The sequence below is a fragment of the Oreochromis aureus genome, linkage group 15 (assembly GCF_013358895.1).
Source record: "Oreochromis aureus strain Israel breed Guangdong linkage group 15, ZZ_aureus, whole genome shotgun sequence".
NCBI classification, from domain to species: domain Eukaryota; kingdom Metazoa; phylum Chordata; class Actinopteri; order Cichliformes; family Cichlidae; genus Oreochromis; species Oreochromis aureus.
Window position 1 is genome coordinate 13,133,497 of NC_052956.1, and position 22,949 is coordinate 13,156,445.

General features: G+C 42.2%; 2 protein-coding genes across 4 annotated transcripts; both read right to left on the reverse strand.

The window, feature by feature from the left end:
- Window positions 1-360: 360 nt before the first annotated feature.
- xkr5a (XK related 5a) lies at window positions 361-6,035 on the reverse strand. Its single transcript, XM_039599255.1, has 7 exons — window positions 5,791-6,035; window positions 4,534-4,717; window positions 4,157-4,341; window positions 3,837-4,049; window positions 3,368-3,537; window positions 3,020-3,131; window positions 361-2,551 (listed from the first exon to the last, which is right to left on the reverse strand). The coding sequence occupies exons 1-7, from the start codon at window positions 5,921-5,923 to the stop codon at window positions 1,608-1,610; spliced, it is 1,941 nt and encodes a 646-aa protein (XP_039455189.1). The 5' UTR covers window positions 5,924-6,035; the 3' UTR covers window positions 361-1,607.
- A 1,093-nt stretch (window positions 6,036-7,128) lies between these two features.
- prdm1c (PR domain containing 1c, with ZNF domain) lies at window positions 7,129-22,493 on the reverse strand. 3 transcript variants are annotated; one of them, XM_039599254.1, is made up of 8 exons: window positions 22,430-22,493; window positions 14,190-14,441; window positions 12,725-12,844; window positions 11,472-11,724; window positions 9,051-10,066; window positions 8,762-8,890; window positions 8,514-8,574; window positions 8,131-8,374 (listed from the first exon to the last, which is right to left on the reverse strand). In XM_039599254.1, exons 1-8 carry the CDS (start codon window positions 22,475-22,477, stop codon window positions 8,265-8,267), a joined length of 1,989 nt encoding a protein of 662 aa, XP_039455188.1. In that variant the 5' UTR covers window positions 22,478-22,493; the 3' UTR covers window positions 8,131-8,264. The 3 variants fall into 3 exon arrangements, with proteins under 3 accessions (XP_039455187.1, XP_031600631.2, XP_039455188.1); XM_039599253.1 differs by having other exon boundaries at window positions 7,129-8,574; window positions 22,430-22,486; XM_031744771.2 differs by lacking the exon at window positions 22,430-22,493 and adding an exon at window positions 16,066-16,246 and having other exon boundaries at window positions 7,129-8,574.
- Between the last annotated feature and the right edge of the window lie 456 nt (window positions 22,494-22,949).

Sequence of the window (22,949 nt, forward strand, 5' to 3'; positions counted from 1 at the left end):
TTTCAGTGCAATAAAAGCATAACTGGACAGAAAAAACACAATAAAACACTAGCAGTGTGGGATCATCTTGACATAAAATGGAACAAAAGGCAGCCAACATCCAAAGAAAAGCTTTGAATGTCCTTCAAGAAGCCTGGAGAATTATTCCTGAAGCCTCCTTAAGGAGCCTAAATTCCAAGAAAGCTTGCCTATGATAGTTGGCCATATCAAATATTAACTTAAAAGGTGATTAGAACTGTTCTTTCCCCACTTTATATACTATATGGATGCTTGCATGTTTCAATAAATACTAAGTGATGTTTGGGTCAAGACTGCACATCACCGTACTTTGCTCAAAAAAAATAAAACACTGGACACATCTTCACTCCACTCACCTAAACATGTACTGTATTTATTGCTTATTTAGAGCCACCAGTGGCCTTACACTTCACAGTTCAAAATGTCATATAGGCAGTCACCTGGGCACGAGAGAAAACCCAGCATAATTTCACTGCTTTGTTAGTGGACTTTAATCCTGTTACAGAACACAATAAGGAGCAAAGTTCATTTGGCCCCTGCCAATAGTAATCAAGAGCACATACAAAAAAAAACAACAAAAAAAAATCACCACAAATATCTCATAAGCATCTTTTCACTTTGTTACAGAACATATGAAAGCTTTGAGACGTTAGTGCCTGAGACATTGTTTCATTTCCAACAAAACGTAAATTGCAAAAACAGTTCCGCAATTACATGGTCAACATGTAAATCAAGACATCAAACAGTTTCCCTAGGCCGACGCACCAGCCCTGCTCAAAGCGATGCCTGTTAACATCATACAAAAGATACACTTTGATTCTCAGGTAGGTTCAGTTTTTTGTTTTGTTTTTTTAATAAAAAAAAGAAGAAGAAAAAAATCACAGCATCACAGCAACAGACATATGATACAGAAGATATTTGTGCTTTTAGGAAGCCAAAAGGCTCTGGCTTATAGTGAGATGGTTATGATTCAGAGGTCAGACACTCCGGCCATTGAAAGATACAGGATTAGTTTTTCTATTTTCATAGCTGCTGGCAACTGACATGAGTAACAGCAGTTTTAGTGCGTATTAAAGAGATCATCCCCTTTTTTAAGATCATGAAGCATCTGCGTACTTGATGATGTTTATTGATACAACTAATGCCTACTTCCTTATTACGTAGTTTCGGTCTTGACCGACCGGTGTTCATTTTGTTGCACAGTATAACTGTTATTATTCTTGAGGCTTAAGTTCACTGTCACCAAAAGAATGAAAATGCCAGCTGAACATCAGGCAGAAGGTGTGTCTGAGCTCCACACACAACCTTTGTGGTAAATGAGCTCTACTGAAGGCTTTACTCTGTGTCCGGCTTTTGGGCAAAGGAATGCTTTAGTAGAAAATCGTTTATGCTTTGAGAGGATTATTCCACAATTGTTGCATACGCCCCACAGTGTACTAAATATATGTGTATAGACAAAAGGAGAAATTACTGCCAGCTTTCTAATTCTACAATGCTGGACTGCTGAAAAAGCACTTCCTTTAAAAGCTGGTGTACTCCTTTAATGTTGGATAAGTTTTTAATTCTTCCCTGATTCTGTCACATGTAAGCTAGAAGTTTTCATCCTCATCTCTTCGGGACAATATGAGCTGCTTTCTTGGACCTTTAAGATGAGGGACACTGGAAGGGGAGTCTAACACTCCTGAGTCCAATTTAGGAGTGGAAATGCATCGTGGTCCAACCCGGCCCATGAGTCCACGGACATCTCTGTGAAGGGCTGGATCACTGGGGATTGAGTTGAGGCGAACGCCTTGCTCCAGAGCCCCAAGGTCCCGGTCCAAACGGGGGTTACTGGCACTGCTTGGAGATTGGGGATCGGCGCTGAAGTATAAGGTTGAACTTGATTCTGTAGGGCAGAAATAGGGTTCTGGGCTGTCTCCAAACATTGATTTACCCTCTGGTGAGCTGCGTTTGAAATCCGATGCGGGCGACTCCATCGGGCTCTCCATCTCCAGACTGTCGTCTTCTTCCGGTTGTTCAGTCGACGTGGGTTCGCTTACGCTCTGGAACTCGTCTTTACAGTCCGAGAGGGGTGCCAGACCTTTCCCCTGAGACTCGGAGGTGGAGACACCCTCACAGCTTCCTCCAGCTGTAATTGTGATGCCCTCGTTACTTTTAAATTCTTGGTTGTACTCCTCTATGTCTAGTACGGCCGCTGCTCCCCCAGCCCCATACGCCCTGTTGATTTTACCAAGATCTCCTGTTTTCAGAGCGAGGCGGATCAAGAGCCAGTGGTGGTGGTAACACGGACAGGAGCTGTTAGGCCTGCCCCCGCAGTTCCCTGGGTGCTCCAGCAGAGAACCAGCAACACCTGAGAGGGAGAAGCTGCCATGGTTTTGAATAGAATGAGCTGGCAAACTTTTGTCCCCAAGAGAGAAGGAGGACTCCCCTTGTTCTATGCATGTACTGCCCATGTGGTTGTGGTTTGTTCCCTGGGAGATCTCTGTGGACTTGGGATGCAGGAAGCGGTAGTATAGGACAAGAGAGGTAGCACCTAAGAAACAAAGGAATATGAAATTTTAGTTTTTAGTGGCCCAGGTATGTTTTGGCCTTTCACAAGCAATTAGCTGACTACATAGTCTGAATCACAGAGGGAGGCTGGAGCAGAGATCACAACAGCCACTTTGGCTGTTACTATATTAATTCTATAATGCATATCAACCTCAAAAAAGGTTTCACTTATTTTTTGCCATCTTACGATCTCATCCCCACTCTTACTTATTCAGATAAAGAGATTTAAAATATCCCGCACAGTAAAATCTCACACATGAAGAGTATTGTAAGTAGGGCAGCATATCGGTAGCTATGTTTGTTGTACAACAATACCTCTAAGAATTTGTGAATAAACACGAGGGGATTTGTCACTTGGATATGACAGAAACTAATAAACAGTGTGACATTAGTGTAACAATGACTAATGTCCCAATACAAACAGCAAATTCTCTAGAAACAAATGACTCACCGAGGAGAAAGCCACACAGCACAGTGGTGGGAAGGGTCATGCTGTCCCATGATGCTTCGCTCAGGAAGTCAGAGGCGGCCAGCAGCAGAGTGGCGTTCTCTACAAGCATGAACTGAAGAAGGAGAGAAGGTGGCACCATCAGTCATCTGTAGACAGCTTTACGTCACTGTGGGCTTAGCACACAGAGGTGAGGATGACATTGCAAACTTATGTATCTATATCTGTTTGTCCCTGCTGCCCTGTGAGTAGGCAGATGACACAAAGCTGCACAAAACAACATAATGAAAACACAGGAAAAAAAAAAAAAAAAGAAAAGTTGAAGAATAATAACTTTAACTCATGCCATACTGCATAAAAACTGGCCATGCGGAAGCGCGAGGGTCCATCTTTGACATTGAGGAAGAGGAAGACGTGGATGAGGCCCATGACGCCATTAAAAGCACGCCAACACCAGGGGCCGGTGCAGATGTCTGGTTGCTGTGATACCAGCCAAAAGGAGGCCGTGAGCCAGTGAAAACCTGAAGGTTAACATAAAAATAGAATAGAAGGTCTACAAGTGCAACAGAGGATCCATATACAGTGTGCAACGCTGATGCAGAGGCGAAACAGAAAACTGGATCAAGAGGACATGTCACAGTGCTCTAAGGGTAATTACATAACTCAGTGGTTAAATGTGAGTTGATAGAAAATGTTTTTTTAAGCTCAAAGTCATAAAAGACATGGAAATCTATGCGTGTACTAGTCATTGAGTCTCCTGTACCCTTTAATGTAATGTACTAGTGTCTTAACAAAATAAAACTCGCTTCTCAGTGCTCACCTGCTACTCCACAAACCCACCAATTAAAAACCCTGGCAAAGAATGTGAGGCAGGTCACCCTGGCACCCAGCATGCATGCCCTCCACACCAGCTGGCACAGCAGGGCTGCTGGAGGCATGTCCAGGTGGCCTGGCCGTATCAGACAGCAGGCTCGGCTGTACAGCACCAGGGCCCACGCAATAGACAGCACACACAAACCACAGCAATACGCCACTGTAGATAAAACATGGACCAGCATAAAAAAAATGTTCTCTCTATATAACAATTTACAGGCCATAAACATCACACAGAACCTGTGATTCAACTGAACATAAAATTACCTGGTGATGCGATGCCCACATCAGTAGACACCACGATGTACGCCTGCAGCAGGCTCTGAGGCAGCGTGAGGACAAGGGCTTCCAGCAGCCAAAGGGCAGCAACATCTGCCTGCTGCATAACAGCAGCTCCCAGATCAGCCACTGAGCCCTGCATGCGCAGCACAGACCTCATGCAGTCCCACAACCTGCCAGAAGATGGAGACAGAAACCAGAGCAGGCATAAAATATAACCCACTCAGTAAGGTTTCAGAGTGATGTGAATAATTTTTTTTGCCCTGTACTTTAACAAAAACTACAAATTATTACATTCTAATAAAGTACTCTGCATTTATAATGTATCTACGTAAAGCACATCGAATGGAAAAAAATGAGCTTACCTTTTGAAGATGCCCAAGTGCAGGATGTGTATAACAGAGAGGTAACATCGTCTGTCATCACCATCATCATAGTACCACTTCACACTTAGCAGCTGAACTGCTGTCCCCGGTAGAAAGAGGCCAAGTGTGAGGCCTGCCCACTGTGTCTCCTCATTCCAAAGGTAAAACCCTATACAGTAGATCACTGACACACAGACACACATATACAGAACAGACACCCAGATGCACAATGGTATCAGTATTTTGTGATTCCAGTTATTCAGATTTTAAAGGACACACAGCTCACTTAACCGAGCACTAGTGAGGCCATATTTAAAGCTGCAGAGTCATGAGAAATGCATGCTTCATTAAGTAAATTTAGTTTTAAGAAAAACTCTTCTAATGGGATGGCGCAAGCTCACAAAAAAGACACCAAAATCATTCCACACCACTTTAAAACAGCCATTAGCTGTTTCTTAGCTTCACTGGTGCATCTTTATCAATGTGCCACTCTACTGATAATCTAAACAGCCATTCATTTATGCATGCATTCACTTTTTAAATTTTTAATTATGACAGGATTTCTAAAGTGTGAAGCTCAGGACAGCAGCACAGTATTTTTATCTTCTGGTAATGGTATACTTGCTGAAGACAAAGTCACACTCTGTACACATCCAGGTATCCTCCTGTGTCCTGACCTTGCCCCATTGATCTGCACAGTCAGGAAATCATAACGCTGTGCTGCACCTTGTTTTCAATACAGATCCTAGATGAGCAAAAATTACTTTGGAAAAACAAGTGTTTAATATGTTCAATCATATTTGGGGGGAGGTGTAAGGTGGAGAATTATAATGTAAAAGTTGGGCATTATGTGAATATTGATCAGCGACGGCAATTTAGTAACACTTAATTAAAGTCAGTAGTTAAATTCAATAACTTATCCTGTTATACGATCACAGGAGGTCTCGGGGGGCCCAGTTTGGCCAACAAAGGTGGACTAACCAATGCCGATATTGGATTGCAGTGCACACGGAATTCAGCTAGGTTTTCCCATTCAGTAGTAACGGCTGTGCCATAGCATCTCCCAAATGTGCTTCTTCTAACGTGAAGTACGGCCGCAGCTGAGACGGCTCCAGCACGTAGCATCATTTTCAATCACATTACAGCAAAAGAAAAGAAAAAAAAAAAGAAGCCCAACATCTATTTTCCACGAGGTTGAGTTTCAACATGTACAGCAAGCGAGCTAGCAGCCCGCTAGCGCTTGGAATCCCCACTTACGAGCGCTCCGTTCGGCCACAATAACCAGCCCCGACACGGCGAGCAGGACCGCCTGGCACCACGCTATCCAGCACCCGCTCCGCCGCGCCGCCGACGGCATCCTGCGGGCGACCGCTCCTGCGGCGTTTATCATGATGCGGATAGGTGTGAAGGAGGACACACCGATGACATTATCCTGGGCATCCTTTGGCCCCCGCTTGGTACATCCGCTCTCCTCCTCCTCCTCCGCCGCCTCCTCTTCTTCTTCTCCCGCTGCCTGCCCCCTGTCAAAATATCTGACGTCACAGCACGTTTTAAAGGCGCATCAGTTTAGCGAGCCTCTCCTTCCTCCACCGTGGAAACCTCTTCTACATCACGGTCTATTTCTTCAAATCTTTTGTGACGGCTGCATCTTACATGGTAGACTGCTGATAGACGGCAGACTGATCTGAGCGTGAATTTCCTCGCATGTGGAGGTCGCAGGTCACGGTGTTTACAGCTGTGGTTCTGGCGTGTTTTTTGTCTGCCATGCCCGACTAATAACAACAATAAATGAAGTTCATCCCCCACATCACACCGGTGCACATCTCTGTGTCCTAATCGGGTTTCAAGGGGCCAAACAGCAGAAAAAGCTCCCATATTATGTGTGTTAACGCTGTCTAGGCCGAATAGTGTTTTCTATTTTGGCACCTTGATCATGAATTAACCTTAAGAGTACACCAAATCTGAATGCTTCCGTCCCTCTGGTATAGTTTAGCCCTAGGATAACGACTTCTGTGAAAGAAGACTGCAGTTGCTATTCATAAGCAGGACTTGTGTTACTTGTTGACTCTGACTTGTTTTATTTATTAATTTATTTATTTTTTACTTTATGTGCATTCATGTTATATTTGTTTTAACAATTTTTTGTCATTTTGAAAAAAAAAACAGATTTTAATCTAATGGGGCTTCCTGGTTAAATCAAGTTTAAATAAATAAACACTGAATAAAAAGGAAGATTTAATTTCAATTAATTGAAGGTCATGACATCAGCTGGAGTCTTTCCTTAATAGTTCATGCCCCACTTACAGTAGTTCTACGCCCCATATTTTGAGGACTGTGTCACGATTGTGTCATTTTGAAAGCCATTAATGACACCTACTTGACCCACCACTTCTTTAATTTACTTTCTTAAATGGAGAAAAAGCTCCATAGCAGTTTACAAGAGCCCCATTACCTCATCATCACTAGCACAAATTGGCACTTTTTTAACCTTTTCCACAACTACACTATTTTAGGTTTTAGCAAAAGAACCATAGAAGGATACTGGATAGAAAATCCTGTAATAATTCTTGAGTATAGCAAGTATAGCCCTGTTAATATAGAGATATGGTTGCAGTTTTATTCACAAGCCTGCACTATACGAATCAGCGTTCATTGTGAATAAAAGTAGTCATCTTAAGTCTGTTTTGTTCTCTTTGTTTGATTTTTAGTTTATTTATATGTCGTACTAAACTATGGAGTCACACATTGTGGGAGAAATGTCTGACAACTGCCTAATACCAAAACTCAAATATAGATATACATGTATAAAATTATTCACAGGATATTGATCATGAAGATAATCTTGTTCAGTTTTGTGTGTGTGTGTGTTTTTTTCTTTTTCCTTCCATGATGACGGGTTGGTATTTACTGGTTGTGAGTATCCCAAGACTCATAACAGGATGTTTATCTGCAACTCCGATTCAGCACTGTATACTCACCCAGAAGGCAAGTTGAGGTTTCTTTTTGCTGTCATTTCAGTGCTTAACCCACTTACAATATAAAGTCATGCTTGTACAGTAATAGTTACTTGAATCAAGGGACACAATTACGCATACATACACAAACAGAAACATTCAGTCTCACACTAAAACCACATTTTAAAGCAAACATCTTTGTTATTTTTAATGCATAATCACATGTGTAGTTGTTCCATCAAGACATTCCAGAGATATAAAAGTCAAAATATCAAAAAATGTGTTTTTTTGTACATTTTAGATTAAAAGTAATTGAATAAATTAACAAAGATCTATACATTTATTTTTTAAAAACTCACTTTTTTCCAGGCCAGGCTGGTTAAGTCTTGATTTTTCACATGCTGTGGTCTATGTAGAGTATAGGCTAGGAAATCCATGATTGAGATAAGGCTTTACTTCAAATAGGGCAGTAACAGACAGCTGCTGAGTTGACCTGTAAGGATTATATGGATGGATTAGCAGGGCTGTCTTAGGGCTCTGCTATGCAGCTTGACTCCAGCTTGATGCTGGCTGGATGCAGAGGTACAGGACTGCTGTGATGCAGCTGAACACCCGAGCGCTCTTTTGCTGATTTGTAGTTGGTTCTCTCAGACTCCCCTCTGTCAGCATCCCGGTGGCCCGAGACACAGGTCTCTATCTTCTGTATTAGGTCGGTAACATTCCCCTTGTCCATATCAACCTCTGCAGCCATGGCTTCAAGCTCCTCTGCTGCCTCACTCACGTCAAACCTCTCAATCTCAGAGTTAACTCGACATAGCTCCTCTGACGAGTATCTGTGTGAGGCCAAGGGCAAGAGAGGGCAGAAGCCTTGGAGGTGCACTTGGAGGCTGCAGTAATGGAGATAGGCACAGGGGCAGTGAGGACAGCGGTGTGGTCGCTCGCCAGTGTGGAGGCGCTTGTGGAGTTTGAGGTGGATGAACTGAGTAAAGCGAGCAGGGCAGAGCTTGCAATGGTAAGGCTTCTCACCTGAGTGTAGCCGCTGGTGGGTCTTCAAGTTACTAGTGCTGCTGAATCGCTTGTGGCACACCTATGTAAAAACACAGCAGAGGGGAATCTCTGTATGAGTCTTTATTTTGTTCTTAGTCACATAACCGCTGTGATGTTTTGATGTTTTGTTGCTGACGTACAAACTTTTAGTCCACCTACGTATTTACTATGAGAGTGATATAAGGCGTCTAATGCTTTCCAGCAATTTCCGACAGCTGCAGCCTTACCTTGCATTCATGGGGCTTTTCTCCTGTATGAACCAGGTAGTGTTTCTGCAAGTGTGCTAGCTGTGTGAAGTTCTTATTGCAGGTCTGACACCTGAAGGGACGCTCCCCGCTGTGTACTCGCAGATGAACCTGAGAAGATGTCGGAGATATGACAATTTATTTGTTATCAATCAAACAAAGGAAATCAGAGGAACTGGTTAATTCAATTATACTATACTCTAGTCACTGTATTCAACTGGTGGTTGTCATTTTCTTTCACACTGCTTTAATGTGTTGAAGAAGAACTAACCTTAAGGTTAGACAGCTGCCCAAAGACCTTTCCACAGATGTTGCATTCATATCGGATCTTTCCATTCTGCCTCATCAGAGGGTAGGACAGGGTCTTGTAGCCAATTATCTGCCCACTTTGCTTTGTCTTGCTTAGGTCCATTGCATCCTCAGCTTCACTTTGCGTGGCAGAGGTAAAATTGGAAGGGAGGCAGTTTGAGGAGGCTGCCATTCCCTCTTGCGGCGAGCATCCTCCAGGAGCGAGAGAAGGCTGTGCTTCACAGATTTTAGTGACCATAGATGAGGCGGTGGATGTGGCAGGCATAGCGAGGTCTGTGTGAATGTTGGTGGGAGGGGAGTGTTTGAAATCTCTGAGGTCGTGTGAGGGGATGCTGAGGTAGGCTCTTCTTTTGGATATGAGGTCCTTGTTGTCTCTGTGCTCACGGATTGGTGAAAGAAAGAGGTCTGGTTTGGAATCAGAAAGTGCACGTGTCAAGTCTTTGCAACCGCTGGTTAAAGGCGATTGAAAATGTGCATAGTTGTGAAAGGGCGATACATGGGGTGAGACTGCCAAGTGAGGTTTCAGTCGATCACGGTAGAATGGATATGAATGAGGTAGAAGGCCAAGTGAGTAGTGGGGCAGTAGATAGGGGCCGTGCATTAGAGTAGAATTAGCCATATCGGGCATACAGGGATCTTGGTAAGGCTTTGCTACGGGAGGGCCTTGACTGTGCTGAAAGGCAAAGTGGACATTAGCAGGGACAGGAATGCTTAGTGCTTGCCTTTTGGCAGCTGGAGGGCTACAGGATGGCAGAGGTGGTAGAAATGCATATCTATTAGCATGCATAGATTCGGAGATAGGCTGAGGTGGGTAGACAACGCTGGGACATAAAGGAAAATCTGCTGAGACATTTGTCTGAGGCAAAAAACTGTCTAGACGTCTGATGCAGTTAGAAGGGGATTTGGAGGGGTCGTCTTGTAGGATTTCAGAGACTGTATGACCTCGTTTCCTTGTTGTCTTCTTCGCTGGACTCTGTTCTGTTAGACAGATAAGCAATAGAGAAAGATCATCAGAGACAGGAGACTCATTTCTTAACATTCACTAGGTGTAACATTATCATCATTCAACTAACTGACACTTGCAGCCATACAAGCACATACTCGTCTTATCAAGCACGCGTGTATGTTTTCTTTCTTAATCACTATGCACGTTTGCTTTCAAAAGTACCTACGCTAGCCCAGCTATTTACTTTAAACTTCAGGAGATGCACATTTTTTTATCAGATGCGACTGACCTTTGCACTCTGTGAAAGTGGACACCAGAAAAGAAACAATGGGGATCTGATCATGATACAGATAGCACAGAGAGCAAGAGTCAGTGGATACAGTGTGCTATTTGCATTAGAGGGCTGGGCAGTTGAAGGTGTATTTTCTGTCACAAGCCAGACAGGATACACAGTGTACAGGAGACAAAAAAAACAACTTGTCATTTTGAAGTGACAAATAAACTACAGCTCCCAAACAGATATAAATTATTTTATAAGGTGGATTGAAAATCTGGATTGAAATCTGCATTTCATCTAGGTAAAAAGATACTGCTTCACTGACTTTACCACAGAATAAACAAGGGACTCAAACCGACAACAGAGAGGAAGACCAAATACAGTGGTATGCATGTACATTTCACCTACTTTTAGACACAATTAACCCACAAGCCACACAAACAGCACATCTCTTATCTTTTGTTCACTCCCAGGTTACCCTGCCCCCACTCCAGGGAGGCCAGCTCTCAGCAAACAAACAGCCAACACTGAGTGAGATATCAATCTGTCAGTTGGTCACCTTGTCAGGAAGTTCAAGTAGTCAGCAGAGAACTTCCTACCTCGCTTCCTCCTTAAGAACCAAATAAATAAAGGGAGTCGTGCCAGAGTGCCGTCAGCACCTCTAGCGGCCTCTTTTTGTGACTGTGTTTGACTTTGTATTTTGCTGCGTGCATGTGGTCTTTCTGCTAGCATGCGCATTCCTACTGTTTGTGAATGAATGCCAAATGCTGTCTGGCTGAATGAGCCGCCAGCAGCCTTCTATGTGGGAGTTTAAAAGGGAAACTGAAACATTGCTTAAAATCCTGAAATTGGTCTCATCTTACTCTAGTACTGCTGCTGCACCTGGAGACAGCTCTTCTCTGCTTTCAAGTCTCCACTATCCTCCTTTGTGTTCTGCATTAACAAAGGAGCTATGGGTGTGACGGAGTAAGTTCTTAAACACCTACACAAAGAGTGTGTCAGTCGGCTGGCGTTTTGACTGGGGGCCTTACTTAACAATGACAGAACAAACCAGATACGTCTCGATGCGTGGGCATGGTGTTAGTTTCTGTTGACTTCAGCAGCACTCGGTCCTTGCGCATTCCTAAATTGACAACACACACAAAAACACACGTACTTACCGTTTTTGTCGATAGCCAGCTGTCCCAGTGGAGGGTAGTTACAACGCTGGGCAAACTCAGAGCAGTACCACACCAGAAGCTCCTGGCCTGGCTGAAGCCGTTTGGTGGTGTAGAAGAAGATGTCCAAGCCACTCTGGCATGCAACCAGGTTCTGCTCTTCCACAGAGCATGCTGGATTGACGTAACGCATCCAGTTGCTCCGCTCTTCATTCAGCCCATCCAGAATGTGGTGTAAGCGCCCCTCTGAGAAGACCTATAGCGTGAGCAGAACAAGAGATCAGAAATAATTCACTTGATGATTAGAAGTGAACCTGAAACCATGAAGTCACAGTTTCCTCGTGCCTTTATGGTAAATGCTGTAATTTCTTTCGTGTTGGATAGGCGCAAGTCTTTGCAGCACACAATATGAGTTACAAAGGGAACACTCAAAAAGAATATCTCTGTATGACTGGATTGTAGTATTGGGTATACTGTTTCACCCACTCCTTACTCTCACCTGTTACATTCACGGTGAAGTTATTCACCTCCTCCCTTCCTCTGTACAAAAGTGTTCTTTCTGTGCTGTTGCTTGAGTCATGGCTGTATTATTAACAAATTGTCAGACTGTTGCAAATTTTGGTTGGGGTTGCATGATGTCAAGGTTGCTGAGTGTATACTATAGAATTACACAGGAGCATGTGTGCAATGGAAGATGCCCTGATGCTGCTGAATATGTAACATAAACAGTTCTCAGGCTTGAAGCCACTTCCTTGCTTAGTCAGTGTGAGAGTTTGTTAGTTTGGAGAAGTGCGGACATGTGTATGGTGTATTTACTGGCAGTGATACCACTACTGTGAGAAGCGAAGACACAGGAGAACCGCTGCGTCACTGAAACCAAACAGCTGTGTGTGTGCTTGTGCGTGTGTGTGTGTGTGTGTGTGTGTGTGTGTGTGTGTGTGTGTGAGAGAGAGAGAGAGAGAGAGAGAAAGACCTCAGACAGAAGCGCACAGAACGGGCAAACACACTGACATATATGATGCATGCACTTTTGAAAGCTATCAAGTCAAATGGCATTTAAAAACACCAGACCATTGACAAATTTGACTCATACATTGACAGGATGTCAGACGTTGACCACATTTGCTAACTCGTGCCACGACATAGCCAAAGCAGCATCTCCAGTCAGTCAGAGATACAGGATGTGAACAGTTCTGAAAGGCACATCGTTGAATTTAACATTTAAGTTTGCAGAGTCTCACATGAGGTTTGCTTACCCTCCAAAAGTACTTCCTGTCGGCGTCTTTCGGCAGAGTTTCGTTGGTGTAGCTCTCCCCCACCAAAGGGCCAAAACGTGTTCCCTTCGGAATGATCTCCTTAGTCATCACCCCAAGCACCTGTTAAACAAAGAGAGCACATAATCAGTTAATAGAACGGAAGATCTGAGCAAGCAGTTAAATGCACGTTTAGTTGTTAAAACATCCTGAGAGGGATGAGATTCTTTGGAATACAGCCTCCAAAGAATCTGGTCAATTCACTGAATATTTTTGTCCCCTGGAGACACTTATGTGGAAAAAAGGAAAAAGGCAATTAAGCAGGTTGTCCTTATTTTATAATATACAGGCTGAGAGGATTTTCAGAGGCTGTGACTGAATGTGTTCTTTCTTTCACATGTTAAATATTTAATAAGCCAATCGACCAAGTTATCTTTAGTTTCTCTCCCATATTAAAATTTCACTACTAGTCTTGTTCTTCTACTACCAGGTGTGAAACTCACTCCTCTGTCTCAGTCCTCCAGGGTGGGGAAGAGTGGATAAGGTGTCATGGTCACACCCCAACCAGCACCTTGAGCTCCATGTTCAAAAAGCAAAAGCCCTAAAGCGACGGTAGTGTATTTCTCTTTCATCTTTACACTGTATGTATCTGACCCAGCCGCTATAGACTCAGGCCTACAGTTTTGTCGTTAGTTTATCAAGATATTTTTGTCCTTGCATTCAATGGCTTTGTCTAAAGGCATCATTTGACTTGCCCTTGTGTCACAGATTACTGTCATGTATCCTGTTCTTTAGTGTCAACCAGACATTTCTTATTAGAAGGTCAAAGTGGTAAATGCAGGTATTTTACTGCAGATGTCAGGGATACTTCCTCTGATCTCCCTTCACTACCTTCCTTTGCAGTCTTTTTGTAGAGGAAATTTAGTGTTTCCTTTTCATGACTAGTTCTTTGCGGTTAACCTTTTATCATGCTTTTACCACACTATATGATTGTCATTTCCTTATCCACTCACTTATATATAGATGAGAGGATGGAAATAATTCTCCATGCTAGATGACACATATTTTACCTGGAAGAACATTTAGGGTATTATGTATATTATGGGCTTTTGCCTAATGGTGTAATTTTCTGCTGGAACAAAGGGATGGGAACCTAAGATAACTACTAATCATAGAGCCCTCAGGCTGAGTGCCCAGAGTCTTGGCTATTGTGTCTGTGTTTGCTTCGACATACACATAGCAGAGAGGAAAAGCTCAAATTAGACAACAATATGTCAAGTACTTCCCACTGGAGGATAGATGAGAGGATGGAAGGATGTTGGAGTGACGCAAAGAATCGTCATTTACTAAAAACATGCAGAGCTACTGAACATCACATAGCTCCTTTGATATATTTGAACTGGGACTATTTGTCTTCATAAATGTCTTGCCTGTTTTTAAAAGAACAAACACGGAAGGCCTTGTGTACCTCTGCTGAGTCGTGGCAGCGTTTCAGGGCCAGGTTCCTGGGCAACGATCTCTCAGCTCGTGTCTTGCAGTTGTTTTCGGACTCGCCTTCCAGAGGTTGGTCCTTCACGATGTAAGTGCAGTTCTCCTCAAAGTCTGCCTCGCTCCATGATGTCATATCAACATCGTGTTTTCCTGGCATCCCTGCAGTGGCACCCACAGTTTGAGCTGACTTCTCTGAGGTTAACATGATTGAGGTACATGAAGAGGCGGCCTATGGAAAATAAAGAAAAATGCTCTTAAATCCCTATGATTCTATATCTGATTTTATTATTAAAACCTATTTTGGTTCTACAGGGTGGAAGGCAAACCTTTCTTTCATAAAAACAGCAGATGCAGAATCGAGTCGAGTTTTGAATGAATCTAAAAGTAGGTCCCAGATTGTGAAGTGTGATATAGAGAAGGAGGCAGTGGGATGTTTGTGATGCTGTAGAAGTAGAGAAACTAACTTTCCCGTCAACTGCCAACACCGGACAAACAAACTTCAAAGTGGAACCTTCAAGTTTGCTGTCCCATTGGCCCCCCTCTGTCCTTTACATCCTGTGACTCAGAATACAACCCCGGGGCTATAACGGAGGTTCCTGTGCACGTCAGCCCCGAAGCAGGACCACTTTCACAAGGAAACCCGCACTACCAGGGAATCAACCAGACTTCCTCTGAACTGACTGAGACTTGGCTGTCGGCCAGGTCTTAACACTCTATAGTGACTATTTACCGTATTAAAAAGCCACAGAAGGGCTGCTAGAGTGAGATATGCCTGATTTCAGTCCACAAAAAACCCATAATATTAAGACACATGTAAAAAAACAAAAACAAAAAAAACCACCAATTGATCAAAAGCAGTACATCTGCTCATTGATTGCCAGCCCCGAAGTGGCTCCCTTTCCTAAACAACCGCTCTTAATTGTCGAAACAAAGAAAAGAAGTGCCACTCTACTCTCCATTTCCTTTTCTTTCTGTCCCTTATTTTCACTCTTTCCCTTCTCACGACATTGCGACTGTCAGGCAGCTCAGCCGCGACAAAAGGTACGGCTCCCAGACTGAAATAAAGAAGAGTGAAAAAGCGGATGGCAGGCTCGTGATTAAAAGACAACGCTCAGATGTGTTGTCTGAGAACTTCTTCCTTTGTAGACTCATCAGTTTGCCTCTGAGATAATGGTAGATAAGCCTGGTTCTTGCTAATATATGGTAAACACTCATGTGACTTATGTTCCTTACTGATGAGAGATAAAAAGTCAAGTCAAAACTTCACTCCTGAGGGAATGACTGCAAGGAATAGAAATTCTAAATTCTCCACATTTATGTATAAATAAATCTACAGTCAGTAAGCCGCGATAGAAAGCCCACCGCTCATCTTTTTGTTGTTTTCAGCACTAGTGGTAGAAACTGTACTCAGTGGCATATATGCTGCAATAACAAAAGAATGTCAACGTATTCTCAAATGCAAATAAAAGTTCAAAGAGATGAGATCTATATATGATGTTACACCTTATTTTTTTTTTCTCTGAAGTGTCACCACAGCTGACTCGCAATGACTGTCACAAGTGTGACAGCTCACTCCGAAACCATTGAACCAAGTGACACAGCAGAAAATATATTCTGAAAAATCAAGACATGAGTCAAGAGCACACAGCTGTGGCTCGGGGGCGACATGTAACGGGCTGACTCTAGAAAGCACACTTTGAGATTGCGCTTCGTGGGAGAGTGTCGTAATGCAGAAAAGAAAAGTCGAGCCAAAAATGTCTAACCCTTCTTAAACATGCTGAAATCATTAGAACAATCGAAATTATTCCTGTAAAAATTAAGAAGATGATCTGAGACAGATGTTGCAGACTTACTGTAAAGCCTTGTGAGGAGCCACACATAGGTCAGGCTGTCTGTGCCCTTCTTGAGCTTGAGTGTCTAGAAGCAACCAGTGGCTGTTCTCTGCCTCTTGTCTTCTCTTCCTCTCTCTCTCTCTCTCTCTCTGAGCAGACCTCAGTATACTGACTGCGCAACTGAGCAGTCAGTGTATGTGAGTCTTGCTCACATACACCGTGTGTGTGTTTGACAGTGTAAGAGAGAGAGAGATACACTCCCTTTCCTCTCATGCTCCCTCCCCCTCTCTCCCCTTTGCCCCATGACTCCTCCTTGGAGCGTGTTTGTGTGTGGGTGCATGTGCATGTGCATGTGTGTGTGTGTGTGTGTCACACTCTTGCCCCGAGGCAACAGGCTTTCTCCGGGGAGGCTGTCACACAGCTATGTCCGGATCAAACAAATGCATCTTCATTTTCGATCTGTTGTGGATTGGAAGACGGCATACCTGTGTTATGTTAGAGAGTCAAGGACGCGGAGCAGAGGAAATTAGATCATTTATTTGTAAATTGTAGGTTTAAAGTTAGTCAGATTAGTCGAAATCCACGTAATCGTGTAATAAGGATATCTTAACCGCAACAAAGAATTAACAACCTGTAAAACTTCATCGTCTGTAATAGTCTTTTAAACGAAGCAATTGTTCTGTATGTTCTGTAGCTAAATGAGATCATCAGTTAAAAAAACATACACATTAAATGCACCCAGGTTATCTTTATTGCATACCAAGTCAGAGGTACCAAATAAACAGCTGTAAGTAGAAATACGTCTGCTTTGCTTGGTTGACTCATTCATATTGATACTTGATGCTTCCGAGCTTTAGATACACAAACCCATGAGATTAATCGAAATTTTTGTTATGGTATTATGTCACTGTAATACTAAGAATGATGAAATAGGTACTTCTAATCAGAATCCTGAAAACAAATACACATCGACAGTTTCTGGGTTATATTGTGCATGCACACCTTATTCGAAATTAAAATGCAAGCTGGTGCAACAAGAAGCAGTGTCACACCTTAGAAATCTTTATAAGCTGCGATAAAGACAAACAAATAAATGGAAAACTCTTGAGGGTGTGTTCTGGTGCATGTAGATTTGTAATCAGCTACTACACACTACTTCACTGGGGGGGAGGTCCAGAATTTGTTAATGCCCAGGTAAGATTGAGATCTACAGCCCTGTTTTCACCTCCACCCCCGCTCCTTCCTCTTCTTGACTTCTCTCCAAAAGCAACATTTGATTTGGCCGGCTTCCAGCCAGCTCAGGAATTGTCAGAATTTTCTTTCTCGTTACCCACGCGCTAGACACGCGCCACGCTCTGAACGGCCACGCCGTACACCTATCTGTAAACTTAATTCCACATTGAACATCTACACTGGTCACATTCACTTTCAATTTGGGGAGGTTCATAATGCACTGGCATATGTCAAGTGGATTCTGGCGCTTGTAGACTCTTCTTTGTTTTTGTGGTGTTTTGTCCTTTTCATGCTTCCTGCCCACTCACCACACCTGACCAAGCTACTAATTAGGACTGCTGACATGAGCCACCATGTAATTTAAAATCCACTTCTGTCTCTCACTCTTTCGTTCTCTTTCTTTGCCTTCAGTCATCTCATTCATCACCTTCTATTCAGCTCTCCTCTCCTCCTCCTCTTCCTCTCTAATGCCTCTTTATCTGGACCTTCTCTACACTATGTCTATTACTCATAGGTATGTGTGAGTAATTCTCATAATGACAGCATGGACTTCTAGTCTGAGTTGTGCACAGGCCCTGGAGACAAACTTACACATACGTGTGGAGGTTTTTGAGTATGGGTGTACATATACCCGTGTAGCTGGTTATAACTTGGTTTAGATCATCTGATAATTGAGATGGCATTCTTAGAATGAAGTCAGTGAGCAGGAAGTGTAATGAAGTGTAAGCTGCATACAAGTAGACTAACAATAACAAGATGACTGACTTTAACCGGTTTAGGATGTGCTGTAGGAAGTGAAAGTAGACACGTCATGTACCCAAAGCAGGGCAATGAGTATTTTGCTAAAGAACAGCCACCCTTAGATTTACAGTATCACAATAAACGCTGAGCAGACTGGGATTAAAAGTGCTTTCAGGCAGAAAGTGAAGCAAATGTTTTACTTTCATCATTTGCATGAATTTGGCTTTGCCAAACAGAAGTCAGTGTGCCAACTGTACAGCCATTAGCTCTTAGCTAGCTCACAATGAGCAGCAGGTTTCAATTTGCACCCATCTCGGAAAACTTGGATCGTTCTGCATTGCCCTTACATGAAATAGCACCAGCTCTAAATTTTTCTTTGCATTAGATACATTCAGCTTTTTTGTGCTGAAAGGGTTAGTTCAACCAAAATAGACCACAGCATCTACCCATTTTTTCAAATTTTGAGAATTTTTCTCTTTAATCATCGAATTGATTAAATCTCCTGCGGTACATGTAAATACTATTTTATAATTACTTTAAAATTACACTTAATCAACAGTAAGATTTCACAGACTTCCATACAGAAACCTGCTTTAACACAAGCCAAGAATACCTGTGGGGGAAGGCTCCATTAATGGGTTACTCTATAATTTCCATGCCCGAATCTGCAACCTGCCTTGGGTTATGTCTCGCAGGAGAACCAAAGGTGACCACTCCTTCCTTGTCACCTCCCGCAAGAATGAGGACAATGCACTTTGGCAGAGATGGCTAAGACTGAGCCCATTTTATAACCCATTACCCCTCAATTGTTCAACAGAGCCTCCACCTCTGGCTTTTTTTCTGAAGTTTTACGGCTGACTCAAGGAGAAATATTTAGAATTTTATCACAGCTATCTTGCTGTCACTGTCCCCTACTCTGACCTATGTCACCCTGCCTTACTGTGGTGTTATCAGCCTGTCAGCCATGACAGCCTCCCCATCCATTTCATGTTACTTTAAGTGATTTCCTTTACCTCGAAATACCCTATACTCTCGACAGCTTGTGGTTGAGGAAACATTTACTCTCACGTGCATTTCATCCGGTCTTTGACAGTTGATTGAGGCAAGATATGCTTCATCTACATGTCAGTGGTAGCAATGTGAACACAATGAATGAATTGGGTTTATTTTATTAAATTAGAAAAACACTGATGCACCCCGTCTTTCTCCATCTTTTTTTCTGTCCTCTGATCCATTTCATGTGTTAATCTGAAAAAAACAAAACCCGACAGCGCTGCACCACAGCCACCACCCACCCAGTCCAGCCATCTCTCTTCAATTGCTGGATGATCTCCTGTTGACAGGCCAAGGGTTATTATCGTGGTTTCAGGGCCAGGAATGCTACTGCGCTTCACAACAGATGTCTTTTCAGATCCTGACAAAGCCACCCACAGAGATGAGGAGAACAGGAAGAAAAAAATGTATCACTGTACTCGGCTGACCCACAAAAGATGTTTTTTAATAAAAACTTAATTCAATACTAATAATCCAGAACACTTCTTTCTTTTTTAAATGTTACTCAGGCTGGATAGTAGAAATTACAGGTGTCTGTATGTTCTTATCCTAACTGGCATCAGAATGTCATGCCAGTCTTGTCATGCATATAGCAATCCTCAGTTCTCTGTAAAAACAGTTTCTTTGGGTTTAAAAATAAATTTGATTCACTGTTTATTTTACTGCACAAGCTTCCATACAGCATCACATGAGTTTACAGTAACCTGATGGTTAATAATCGAAACCAACATGCTGCTCTGAGAACCAAAGCATTGTGGTTGACCCCTTAAAGTTCTTCCTGAGTATTTTGTCTGAAATGAGGTGTACTTTTTCTCACTCTTCAGTTGCATCATGCCTCTTTATCACCATTACTAATACTTGGGAAACGTTTTGACTCTCTTTAAGGTCCAACTATTACTCTAAAATAGCCACAGCATTTGTTTCTGATCTAAAAAAAAAAAAAGAAAGACGAAGCAGTTGCTGCATTAAATTTCACTTGAAGCATTGAGTGGGAAAACAAAGGGTGTGCTTACAGACACTGACATCTTTAGACAGACAGTTGTACAAGCAAGGAAGTGTCAGACCCCCAGGAGCCACACCTGCCTGTATCAAAAGCCTTCTCACATTGTTTAGTCTTCCTCTTGATTACTAAGCCAGACTGTAATAATGACCAACAGAGGGGCCTGTCATCCGGGAAGGATGCACACAAACTATTACACATACTCACTCACGCAAACACACACTCTCTTTTTCAACCTATCTGCCCAACCCCAAAGAAAATGGTAAGTAGTCAGAATCTCTTAAACATACACAGTAGCGTTATAAAGTCATGTGAAAAACAAAGTTTCCACAGGACAGTTTTCACAATCTGAAAAACTTAGTGCGCCCCAAGATTCTAACCACCTTTAGAAGCTATAACTTGAAGTCATCATTTACTGTATGACTGTCAGTACGTCATTCTCTCACATCACTGGGGTGGAATTTTAACCCGCTTTTCTTTACAACATTATGTCAATTCATTGAGGTTTGCATTTGTTTAAGAACAGCTCTCACCACAGCATTTCATTGAGGTTTAGGTCTGGACTTTGACCAAGCCATTGCAACGCCTAGGTTATTCTCATTTTCAGCCACTGTCTTGTAGGTTTGCCACTGTCACTGTCGGACAGATGGCCTCACATCTGACTCTAGAATTTGGCATACAGAGGAGTTCATGACAGTAAGGTTCCCATGTCCTGTGAATCCTTAATAAGCCAAATCCTCACCCCTTCATCACTGTGCTTCACATTTAATAAGAGACGTTTACGCTGATATCCTGTGTTTGGTTTGGTTTCCATCAATGGTCAAACATATCTACTTTGGTCTGTTCGGGACATTTTTCCAGAATCGGTTTGTACATATGCAACTTTTACAAACTTAAGTCATGCTCCAACTTTAGCATTTAGCTTGCTAACTGGGGCCTAAAGAGTCTGAAATGTGGCTCTTGGGTTTTTTGGGACATCCACTCCTGGGAAGATTGTAGGATTTTACACCTGAATTCTCCAAACCAACAAACTACCAAAATGAAAGCTTTTATAGAGATGCTCACTCTTTTTGATGATCAAAGAACCACTTGCATTTAAATTTGCGGCACCTGCATGCTATTTACCCTTTTGATTCTTATGGAAGTAGATGGTGTGTACTAAGATTTTCACAGGGATCCTGTAAAAACTCTCTTTTTGACATGTCTGTATGTGTGTTTGTGTATATATATCTTTGTCTTTGTCTACATCTATCATATTTTTTGTCTCTAAGGAGCAACCTCCTCATATTTTTGGATGGCTCTTGAACAAGTAGCCATCCATGAGGCCAACCTGATCCATGCAGTCACTTTTTAGCCACTTGTAGAATTTCCCCTCACCATTTCTCTCTCATACACCCACACACATACACGCTTAACTTCCTTTTATATCTTAAACAAAGATCCACAGGAAGCCTGACTGTGACCCCTAAGCTGATGCAATATGCTTAGCTGTATGCGTATTCATGCTTACCCCTTGCTTACTTTGTAAGTGCCCTCTTCAGTGAGTGCAATCAGTTCCTTACACAGGAAATAATAATCCTTTGAATCTCACCTTGACAATTCTTTAATTATTAGCAGTGCTGACCAAAATGCATTTCTTGTGTGTGATGGTTTTTAAAACAAAGTATCAAATGAAATACCTTCACCCAAGCAGCACCGCTCTATGAATCACAAAAGAAAATGAGTTTACAGGCACTCGATGAGTGCTTAAATCGTTTAAATACAGCGAATGGGTATCTTGAAGTTACTTGAAAACACTGATAACTGTCAATACAAGGAGTGTTAAAATAAGACATAAATGAGTTAATGGGCTAAAACCAATGGAAACAAACCCTAAATATTAACAATATTAGTGAAAAACCAGTTTAAATACCGTGTTATGTTCTTTTATCTTCAGCTAGCTAGCTATAGTTCTATTATTAGGCTAATATAAACAGTATTAATCAAGGTAATGTGCAGGATGAGGGTTAAAATGTTACCAAAAATTTTTTTAAAAATCAATACTATATGATGACAAATGCTGTAATAATATAGGAAGAAGATCAAATAAAAGAAAAAAAATAAAACTAAAAAGACTGCTTTGTTCAAGGGGATGGGGCAGTGGAGCTTTGTCTGATGCAATAGCGTCTCCAACCTGGAAACAGCTACTTTATCACTTAACAATTAGGTAACTCATGTTATTTAGGTCTAGATAAGACGGTGAAGTGAAGTTATCATCTAAGCTAGAAAACTTGGCTAGCAAACTGTATTCGTGCATAACAAATATACACATATCTACGCATTAGTTCCAAGTAACATAGCAAAGAAAAAAATACCTACCAAGATGGAGCACATGTTCTGTGGTTTTTGGTTCCTGTTAAACCACATTTATTTTATTTGTTTTCTTTTTTGTCCACTTTGCAATTGTATCTGTTTCACTTCCTGCTGTCTTGGCCAGGTTTTTCACTTCTTCTGCTCTTCTTGTAACCAGCCCCAAGTGGCCATTTGAGGAACTGCAGAATCTATTGCTTAAGCGCTAGCTTAATTTTTTTAGCCTCACAGTTAGCTTAGATTAGCATAAAGAATGAAACAGAGGAAGTAGAGTACAGAGGCTCTATCAACTACCCCCAAAACAAAAAAAACCCCAAAAACAATATGCTATGTCTTTTCTTGACTCAGACAAGAAACACTACGTGTGCGGGCTTGTACTTTACAGTATTTTTCCCTTTGTGCCAGGACTACAGTTTTTCTCATACAAAGCTATCTGTGTAAGTTTGTACAACTTCACTTTCAATGGGCAAACAATAGAGTGATACTGAGAAATACAAGAAACAAAAACTTTTTTTGGCACTGATGAACT